Genomic DNA, 11,388 nt, shown 5'->3' with positions numbered 1-11,388 from the left:
ATTGCTAGGGCGAAGACGGAGTACATCGACAGAATTGGCGAAAGACAGGTGCGCCTCCCTTCAGGAACACGTGCGTTCTGGTCTCTCGCTAAGGCTGTCTTAGGGAATTTCTGTCAGCCTTCGTTTCCATCTCTGCACAGGGACGGTGAGTCATTGGCCCATACCGCGAAAGAGAAAGCTGATCTTTTAGGCTCTCTCTTCGCGTCGAATTCGACTCTGGATGACCAAGGAAAGTCTCCACCGACAATTCCGCGGTATGATACCACGATGCCGGAGGTTAAATTCCGGCAAAGTGCAGTTCGCAAAGCACTTCTTTCCTTGGATATTCATAAGTCGAGTGGACCTGATGGCATCCCTCCAATCGTGCTACGGACATGTGCTCCCGAGTTGGCACCGGTCTTAACGCGTCTTTTCCAGCAATCCTACACATTAGGCGTCGTCCCGAACTCCTGGAAGACAGCTTTGGTGCACCCGATCCCTAAAAAAGGCAACCGCTCAGATCCGTCCAATTATAGGCCTATAGCCATCACCTCCTTGCTCTCCAAGGTAATGGAGTCCCTTATTAACTGCCAGCTCCTGCGGTATCTAGAGGAGAACCAGCTGATTAGCGACCGCCAGTACGGTTTCCGTCGGGGTCGGTCGGCCGGTGATCTTCTAGTTTACCTTACTCATAGATGGGCTGAAGCAGTTGAGAGCAAGGGGGAGGCATTAGCAACCAGCTTGGACATAGCGAAGGCCTTCGATCGCGTCTGGCACAAAGCGCTTCTTTCGAAGCTTCCTTCCTATGGGCTTCCCGGGAAATTGTGCAATTGGATTACCAGCTTTTTGGCAGATCGGAGCATCAAGGTCGTTGTCGACGGTGCATGCTCCGACTTAAAATTCGTCAATGCAGGTGTTCCACAAGGCTGCGTTCTATCACCCACTCTGTTTCTTCTGCATATCAATGATTTGTTGCAAATCGGGAACATTCATTGCTATGCAGACGACAGTACCGTTGACACCTTATACACCAGCCGCGCTAATATTTCTCGGGAAAACGTCGAAGAAAACCGGAAAAAACTTGTGTCTGAAATCGAGTCTTCGTTAAACGAAGTCTCGAACCGGGGCCGGCTAAATTTAGTCCATTTCAACCCCAAAAAGACGCAAGTTTGCGCGTTAACCGCTAAAAAAACACCATTTGTCGTATCTCCACGATTTGAGAACATCCCGATAGCCGATACAGGTAGTATCGGAATACTTGGCGTTGATATTTCGAGCCTCGTTCAGTTCCGCGGTCAATTGGAAGGCAAAGCCAAATTGGCTTCAAAGAATCTCGGTGTGCTCAGCAAGGCGAGACAGTATTTCACGTCGGCCCATCGCCTAAAACTTTACAAGGCGCAAATTCGGCCTCACATGGAGTACTGCTCTCACCTCTGGGCGGGTGCTCCCCAGTACCAGCTCCTTCCATTTGACCGCATTTAACGTAGAGCGGCCCGAGTTATCGACGATCAAGCCCTTTCCGATTTCCTTGATCCTTTGGCTTTGCGTAGAGATGTTGGATCACTCTGCATCTTCTACCGAATTTTTCACGGGGAATGTACCGAGGAATTGTTCGGATTAATCCCGGCTGCTGAATTTCACCTTCGGACATCTCGCCAAAATTCTAAGTTTCACCCGCACCACCTTGATGTCCGAAAATCCACAACAGCGCGATTTCTCAGACATTTTCTGCCTCGCACAATTACTTTGTGGAACCAGCTTTCGCCGGCGGTTTTTCCGAACCGATACGACATGGGAACCTTCAAGAAAAGAGCGTACTCCTTTCTTAAAGGCCGGCAACGCACCTGCAAGCCCCCTGGTGTTGCAGATGTCCATGGGCGGTGTTAGTCACTTTCCATCAGGTGAGCCTCCTGCTCGTTTGCCAACTATGCCATAAAAAAAAAAAAAAATTTAATCGTTATAAATATATAACATGAGCAAAACGTACACCGTTTCAAGGCGTTTTAAGATCAACATCAACTTAGCCACTGGACTTTTCATCATAAAACAATCAGAGATTACATAAATACTAGCAGGTCAATGAATGAAGACTTATTTCCAAAATCGGTCAAGCGTTGCCATTCCGGACTATTCCTTCTACAAATTATTAATCTTAAGTAATACTGGCTGAAGTAAAAAGGGACTGTGCGAGGAGCAGGTGAGCTAGTAAGCGCGGCATTGCCGTTTTTCAGGTTATTGAATTAATTTATATGTTGTATCTATAATGCCGTTATCTACCAAAATTCAATTATGAGCTATGAGCAAAACACGCGGTAAAGATACAAAACTATGTAACTTGTCGATGATAAGAGCATTCAATTAATTCCAAAACTAATCAATATATCAAAAGCCGCGTATGTGTGTAAATAGAGAATATTTTTTTTATTAATATGCCATCAATAGTGAAAATCGATCATATTTCAGTTAACGCCATTATACAACAACATATATTCGAGCATCGTCATTTTATTTAACCTGCTAACGTATACTAAAATGATACCCACCTCCCTAGGAAGTAAGATTAGGAGGCCTCGGGGAAACAAAAATTGGAGGCCCCTAATTATTATTTTACAAATTCATTTGTGAAATTTCTATCTGCCGAGTTTTCCAATAATTTATTTTCAGATTCCAAAGATTGATGTAAATGGAAAAAGATCTCTCGAGGCTCCTGTTTGTATGGGGGTATCCCTCGTGGATCTATTCTTGGTCCATTACTCTTTATTCGACTTTTAGGTAATAAGCACGTGATAATATTGTTTATTAATGATATTTCTTTAGTTTAAAGACGTATTTCAATATATGACGATGTGATCATTGCTCACTCTGAATTAGTGTTTTTTTACTGTTTATCAAAGTACATTATTACTTTATTGAAGAGTAAATACACAAATTGCATTGTGCAATACACTACTATTCTATGGTCTATGGGTTTTTAGCTTCTGCCTATTTTTGTTCTGGAGACTCTTCTTCAACTTAGGTCCGAGGTGTTTATTTCCGAAACAATGGTACAATTTTCTATTGTATGTTAACATTTAAGTATAGGGAACATGCAAATATAATATTTATGAAAATGTTGCTATTAAAATGTTTAAAAAAATAAAAAAGAAGCCACTGCAAGGTTTATATTTGACATAATATTTTGATTATTAAAGTTATTAATTTCGGGATATTTACCATGTTTTTTATTTTTGTTCGGTGGAGCTCGTGAGTCTCGTGAACAAGACATTCGTAGACAATGTCGAAATATCGAGCTCCACCGAACAAAAATAAAAAACATGGTAAATATCCCGAAATTAATAACTTTAATAATAAAAATAACCATGTTAATTTAAAATCCTATAATATTTTGAATTATAAAGTAACTTGAAACGGAACGTATTTCAAAAACACTAATAGGTAAGATGCAATATTTTTATTTTTGTGTTTATTTTAAAGAATTTCATTATAGGATAGACTACAAGTATATTAAAAATCTAAAACACTATAATTTACGGCAAAAAATGCGGTTTCAAAATGTTAATTTCAATTTTCTCGCGAAAACGGCTCTACATTTCGTATGACGTCACTTCTGTCTGTCACTGGCCCACTGATCGTACTTTTCCTCACTGGTTTTTCATACTTCTGCATTTTTCTTCGATCTTTGAAAAACTTTTTTGTAAAAATTTAAAACGGACTATCGATACTCCAAAAAAAAGCTTTGTTGACGTATGTTTTGTGCCAATTTGTTCATCTACTTCAATAAAGTTTTCAAATAAATGATTTTTGACTGGACCTTCTGACACAAAACTGAGATAAAAGTGGTTTCAAGTTGAAATGAGGAATATGGAGTTCTTTAAAATAAACACTAATGTAAAAATATCGCATCTTCCCTATTGGCATTAAGTATGTAGTAAATAAGTAAGCGTCCGTGACGTACGTCCCGAATGATGGCGCATTGCAAATTTGCAATGATAAAGTATACTTTATGTAACCAAATAATTAAAACAAACAGCAAACGTCGTAGATTTATTTTTTATTTATATAACTTACAAGTATTAACACTGATAAACCACTAAAATGTTTATTTAACTCATTTTATTAGTACAAAATAATTAACGATATTAACTATTGCAATACGCGCAACCTAAGTTAGTTTTACTTGAAATTCGTTTTTGTGAAACTTTCGCAAACACCTCTGTTCTTTAAAAACTATCACACATGTTTATTTTTAGATTTACTACTAACTTAGATCGCGCACACTGTGATAACTTCTAAAATAAGAATCATTTGTACATTACGATTATTAAAAAAAAATGATTACACAGTCTTAAACTAAAACTATACAACTTTTGAACTTACGACAGGATAACATTTTCAGACGCAAGGTCAAACAATAAAAAACCTGCTCCACGGATAAACAACTGGCGCGCAAAAAAGTGAACTAACTTAGTCGGCTCGAACGTGACTCGGGGGAAAATTATAATAAAAGCTAAGCCATCATGTTTCATTTTACTTTAAATCAACTTTAAGTACTACAACTCCGCAAAAGGGGCATCAGGTCCACGAGCCTTAATTACCTACTGTTCTAGGGTCGACAACATTTCTCCCAGTCCATTCCACATAAAAAATCTGACGTAATTGAAAACAGAAACTATTCCCTCAAAATTAAAATACTGCAAAATAATATCCTATGTTAGTAAGTAAGATTACATAGTTTGCACCAGGTGAAAATCATATTTGATACACATTTACAGGATGGAACATAATTTGAAATTATTATGTACATAACACTATATATGCTACATTTTGGTGAAAGTACAAAAATATATGTTTAATTTACCTAAAGTTTTACTTAGAAGGTAAAAGATATTATTATCAGTAAAACTTCAACGTCACTGGCAATTCAATAATTACATACAGCCTACTCAATTAACTTAAACACATACACGTCAAAACTCAATATGGAAACACGAATCTTAACCAAACATAATAGGCAGGACACGGTCGCAAAACGTTACTTAATATAGTTTTTATTCTACGTCATCGTCACCGGTTCGAGCGACAGCGGCGGGCGAACTCCGGGGCCACCTGTTGCAGCCACTGCGGCTGCACCGCCGACACGGTCACGAGGTAGGAGCGCCGCGTGTGCAGCAGCTCCGTGTACAGCACGGCCGCGGGCGGCGGGCGCGCGCAGTGCAGCACGCCCGCCGGGTGCAGCGCCGCCGCCGCGCCCGCGCTCGTCACGTAGCGCGCGCCGCCCGCGCCGCCCGCGCCCCCCGCGCCCCCCGCGCCGCTGCGGGCCCACGCGCAGTTCGTAAACAGCCCACTCAGAAGGCACTTCAGCAGCTGGAACGATACCGGCGATGTTACAAGTTACTCAGATATATAATAATATATATGAAACAACATCACATACATTACTCTGATCCCAATGTAAGTAGCTGAAGCACTTGTGTTATGGAAATCAGAAGTAACGACGGTACCACATACACCCAGACCCAAGACAACATAGAAAACTAATGGTAATCTACATCGACTCGGCCGGGAATCGAACCCGGGACCTCAGAGTGGCGTACCCATGAAAACCGGTGTACACACCACTCGACCACGGAGGTCGTCAAGATGACTAATAAACGAGTATGAAACATAGTTATGCTTTTATTATTATTATGATTTAAAACTTATTAACCTGGTCCAGTACGGTTCCACAGCTGGTGACCGGTAAATTTAATCGTTGGCACACTGAGAGAAGTTGTGATCGCACTTCGTGGGCATATGACAAGTTCTTGTGATTTAGATAATTTTCTTTACACCATTGCTGAAAATTATATAATAAGTAACAAAATAAAATGAATTCAATAATAAATTTCATATAATTTCTTACATACTTTTTTTAGTGGCGCCTTGCAAAATGCTTTATACACGTTCAGAAGCGTGATATGATCTCCTAGAGGCGATATAAATTTTTGTTTTACTTTCAAAGCTTCTTCCCTTTTGTGTAATGGCGTGTGAAACACATTTTCGCTGGACATTACCGCTACCAGACTCAGAGCCTGGAACATTTAAACGATTGAACAGTGATATTTAAACTTTAATGTATTTTATTTGAAAATGGACGTATTTTCTAAATATAATTTTTTATATATTACCTCTTCTAAACAATTGTATTCTGGGGCGCATAAAAGTACTTTAGAATACTTGGGATCTATTGGGAATGCAGTCATTTTCTTTCCTAGAACTGTCAATTTAGGATCGTTCTCATTATCTATGGCACCTGAAATTACATTATATATTTTTATTCTACGTTTATAATAATACTGTGAAGGTATTTTTTTGTATGTAAAGGGTAATCTAAGAAAATAATCATCTGATAGTCGAAAGCTAAATTCTTCCCGAGTGCAATAGAACATGAATTTTATCATTTACTTTTTTAATAAACTGCACCCATGCGAAGGTGGAGCGGGCGACTAGTACTATATAATACAGTTTTATAATAATTTATTCATAAAAGTTTGAACCTTTTAATAAAAATTCAATTAAAACTCGGCTTAGTAACTGTTTGCTAATTATAATAATGGGCATTAGGGGAATGATTTTTCATTCGATTAAATAATATTTAATATATAATGTTCTTAACAGAAATACATCAAGTCATCAAAAAGTAGTAAAATTATCTATGTCTAAATATCATTGTCTTTAATTAGGCAATTAAATGTAAATATTTGACAATGCTCTAGAAGACAATTTAGGTGTAGAAATTTGGAAAATAACTCTCATCTAATAATTTAGTGAAGAACAGTTTATTAAGTGACTCAATAGTGATAATGAAACAGTTATTTTTGGCGTATCGCAAAAGTTCGCTGGTTACTATTATTTGAGGTAATAACGAAGTTCCAACATGTGTCAGTGTCAACAAAACTATACAGAGATTTAATAAGGCTGCTCCCCTTTTGCCGTACAGCCGTACACTTGTTGGCGTGAAAAGCATCTATGGAATATTTTAGAATATGTTATGATATTAATGTTGTCTTAAATTTTCGCGATTATTACACATTTAAATAAAACTAGTTATAACGGATTTTAATCGCCTATATTAATTATTTTGGACATCCCGACGTTTCGAGCACTTTACAGTAAAGTAAATGTAAAGTGCTTATAATAATTAATATACGCGATTAAAATCCGTTACAACTAGTTTTATTTAAATCTTATGATATTTTTTATCACCTATACATTGAAGATTGTTTCCTTTGCATGCATCATAATGTTCGCTAGTGATAGTTTTGGAATATTAAATAGGTGACATTTATTAGCGGCAAGCATACTCACCCAACAATTATAGACGAAAAAATATAAAGATAAAAAACTCATTACCAAATTTTATAGGGAATTCGCAAAAATACATTGGTAGAAAGAAGAATGAAAATACGTGCCTCAAATATGACGATGATTTCATAAAAAGATAGTTTTAAAAATTTATTGTTGAGATGAGGAACAAAGAATCAGTTTTTCGAACTTTTTTTGTTCTTTTAATAATAGTTGTAAAATAAAGTAAAAATCTTTCTTATAATTTATTTATTTTTGCTATTCATTTTTTTTTATTTAGTCATCAATGAGCATCGACTTCTGTAATGATCGCATTATTTGTTCGTCTGAATGTGTTCATGCATGTAATTTTAATCTTGCTTACCTAATTCTTTTAAGAGGAGTAATGAAGCTTGTATAGAATCCCTCGGCGGCGAGTCGATTAATGGAAACGTGCTAGGATCCATTCCAGTTGCAATTAACATCAACATCGATGACGTCAAAGGACATCTACATTTAAGAAAGAAAACAGTTGTTATTCCCTGTTCGACGATTGAGATCCCTAATCTATGTATATAGCCAGCACTATGTACTACGACCGTCTAACCATCTATTTGCATGTATATTGTGAACATTATAAAAATATATTATCGTTCAGATGCTTTAAAAATTATTAATTGTATCTCCTCCAAAGAAAAATTTGTTACTACATTTTCTCGAAGCCATGTTACATCACATTTTTTTATTTGTTTATTTTTTCGTTATTCGCATTACATAAAATATAAATTACAGAATTTTTGTAAGAATGAAATGCGATATTAGAACGTATAGTACGACACAACTTAGATGTCGCATCGGCAAAATTCGTAAAACCGATCACATCCGAATTGAGTACGCTATCCCCAATTATCAATATTTATTTCTCATGCGATTATGATCTTTGCACAAACGTAATAACTTGTAATATCATATGACTTAATATGTTCGTCAATTTGACACGTCGATTGCACTTGCTTTCTCTGACGCGAGAATCTATAGCGACGAATACCGTCGAACGGCGCGATTGGTAGCTATTTCTATTGGTTGAGTAAATCGGGCGTAATCGGCTTTATTTTCATTCTATTGCATTTTCCGATGCTACATCTAATTTGTGTCGTACTATAGTATAAATGATAAAATGCCTTTCCATACCTAACAATCTCAGGCGCGTTGTGCGCGAGCCGCGCCGCGAAGTCGCGCGCGGTGTAGAGGCGGTAGGCGGCGCCGGCGGCCGTGCGGCCCGCGCGCCCCGCGCGCTGCCAGCCCGCCGCCTGCGAGCACGCGCGCACCGCCAACCGCTCCGCGCCCGTGCGCGTGCACCACGTCCTAGTACCACACCAAGTCTCGTGTTGAAATCATTTATTTTAATGTTGTCTTAAATTTCGCGATAATTACACATTTAAATAAAACTAATTATAACGGATGAATCGCGTATATTAATTTTTTTTTTTTCAAACATCCCGACGTTTCGAGCACTTTGCAGTGTTCGTGGTCACGGGTAGTGCTCGAAACGTCGGGATGTTTAAAAAAAATAATTAATATACGCGATTCATCCGTTATAATTAATTTATTTTATTTTGTCTGTTTTGCTAGTAGCAATCGCACTTGGTATGCTTTGCAAATAAAAATTTATTTTTCAAGTGCTATAATTTCAAAAACTAAATGCAGATTTTAATACTTTGATACTAGTAGGCTACTTTGATATCTGAGTAAGAATAGAATACAGAAATATTTTATTAATTGAATTATTATTCATTATTTATTATAATCTATTTTATTGCTGATATACTGAGAAACAGTAGAATAGAATAAGAAAATGTAAGACTCATATTAGATTAATGTTTACCTTTCTTTAACAACACCTGTATCAATTACGAATTTTATCTGTGGAATAGTAACAGATGCCTCGGCAATATTAGTTGCTAAAACAATTTTTCTCGTGCCAGGAGGTGTTTTCTTCCAAACTTGCAACTGCTTCGATGCAGGTAATCCTGCATATAACGGACAAACTTTGATAGGAGGACCAGTGGACTCCTGAAATTTTGAAACTGTATTACTTACACAAATATATGTTTTAATAATAAAATTATTACTTTTAATATAATAATAATAATGTACAACTTACTTTTGCAATTTGCTTAATATTAGTCAATACTGTTTCTATCTCTTCTTGACCCGTTAAAAAAACCAGGAAATCATGACTAGAACAACATTAATTATTAAATATGTTTAAAAACTACATGTCTCAGATATAATATGTTTAGATAAAAATGACCTTACTTAGGTGGAGTAGTCGCATGCAGTTGGAATATAGTACAAACAGCAGCATACTGGTAATCTTCGTGTCTCATCTTAGAATGGTAAATAGTAACTGGATATGTCCGTCCTTCCAAATATATGACTGGACAATTGTCATAAAAGTTTCTAAAAGCATCCACATCCATAGTCGCTGACATAATTATCACCTGCCAAGAGTTTTTTAAACTAAATTTTCTGAAAAATTGTGTGTTTATTTACAACTAAATAAACTTTTTTTTTGTTAATACTTATTACATTCTTACAAATATAGTACAATAACCTCTCAAATGACAAAGATTTTTTTATATGAATATTTGAATTACTGAGACATTATTAATAATATTAATTAGAAATATAATAATACATTTAAAAGAAATTATTATTTTAAATAAAACCTTACCTTTAAGGGATTCAGTTTCTGTTCTTTTCTATCTTTCTGAGCTAGTTTAACAATACCAAAAAGTATATCAGTATTTACAGTTCGCTCATGGGCTTCGTCTAAAATAATAGTAGAATATCTTTTTAACAATGGGTCAGCTACGGCCTCTCTGAGTAACATACCATCTGTTAAATATTTCACCTTAGTTCTAGTACTTGTAACATCTTCAAACCTAACAGAATATCTAAAAAGAGGAATGTATTGTGACTATTATATAATTGTAAATTTAATATGCCTATTTATGCTAATTGTGAATGATTATTGTGATGATTCAAACATTTTAATTATGCTTAAATTAATTGAATATGATTGAACATTATTATTATTGATAGTATTAAATAAAACAATTCATCAATCAATGCAGACAAACAAATTAATGAATATATTTTTTATAATAATCAAAGAATACTCACAGATTATAAAAACATATTACAATTTCGTGTTCAAAATACATAAAACATAATTTACACATACCCAACAATAGATCCAATCTCAGTCTTCATTTCAGCTGCTACTCGTAAAGCCAATGTTATGGCAGCAACCCTGCGAGGTTGTGTTACGGCTATAACAAATTTACTTTCTAAATGTTGTTCATAAATAAGTTGAGGTATTTGTGTTGTCTTTCCACTGCCGGTTTCTCCGATGATTATCATGGTATTATGTTTCTTTATTTCTTCCAATAGTCTACAAATAATATTGTAATAATTTTAATGCAACGCATGAAGTAATTCATAGACACATTTTTATTTTTATAATTTGTCTTAGCAAATTAGGATTACTACCTTCCTCGAACCATATAAACAGGCAAAGTCTTTCTTACTGCTTGAATGTCTTCAGGTATATCATTCGAAGAATTATCATTCACAACATTATTCTGTTTCGCACCATTTACATCAATTACATTTTGATTTTCCTTGGTTTGTGTGATATTATTTTCATAACACAATTTCATTTTTTTAACCTTATGAAGGCTATGATTTTCAAAAGATTTTTTATTTTCTTCTTCCTTACCGACAGAAGCGTATTTGGAATCCATGATAATTTAAAAACTAAGAACTAATTAAAATATGAAAATCGTCCCTAATTCTAAATACTAGAGTAACATGCCAGAATCACATTGTTTTGCACAACATAAATAAAAACCTAACCTAAAGAATTAACGACCACTGCGGTAGTATTACCAGAGAAAAAAAAGTCGTCTACAACTCTACAGTATGCGTTTTAATACTATTGGTCAAAACCCGACTTTGAGTTTTGCACTTATAATATTATATACATAACTGAGGAATACTGCTTTTCCTGTTTTACAT

The 11,388-nt window shown here is 35.8% G+C and overlaps 1 protein-coding gene across 2 annotated transcripts; it reads right to left on the bottom strand.

The window, feature by feature from the left end:
• Positions 1-4,086: 4,086 nt before the first annotated feature.
• Positions 4,087-11,271, bottom strand: LOC124530824 (ATP-dependent RNA helicase DHX33). 2 transcript variants are annotated; one of them, XM_047105145.1, is made up of 12 exons: positions 10,861-11,271; positions 10,553-10,762; positions 10,040-10,262; positions 9,622-9,806; positions 9,467-9,542; positions 9,188-9,375; positions 8,494-8,667; positions 7,688-7,812; positions 6,147-6,271; positions 5,886-6,050; positions 5,687-5,815; positions 4,087-5,343 (listed from the first exon to the last, which is right to left on the bottom strand). In XM_047105145.1, exons 1-12 carry the CDS (start codon positions 11,112-11,114, stop codon positions 5,044-5,046), a joined length of 2,154 nt encoding a protein of 717 aa, XP_046961101.1. In that variant the 5' UTR covers positions 11,115-11,271; the 3' UTR covers positions 4,087-5,043. The 2 variants fall into 2 exon arrangements, with proteins under 2 accessions (XP_046961101.1, XP_046961104.1); XM_047105148.1 differs by having other exon boundaries at positions 11,090-11,245.
• Between the last annotated feature and the right edge of the window lie 117 nt (positions 11,272-11,388).

This window comes from Vanessa cardui, chromosome 7 (assembly GCF_905220365.1).
Source record: "Vanessa cardui chromosome 7, ilVanCard2.1, whole genome shotgun sequence".
In the NCBI taxonomy this organism is placed as follows: Eukaryota; Metazoa; Arthropoda; class Insecta; order Lepidoptera; family Nymphalidae; genus Vanessa; species Vanessa cardui.
The sequence above is the reverse complement of the archived record's forward strand: the minus strand, read 5'-3'. Positions and strand labels throughout refer to the sequence as shown.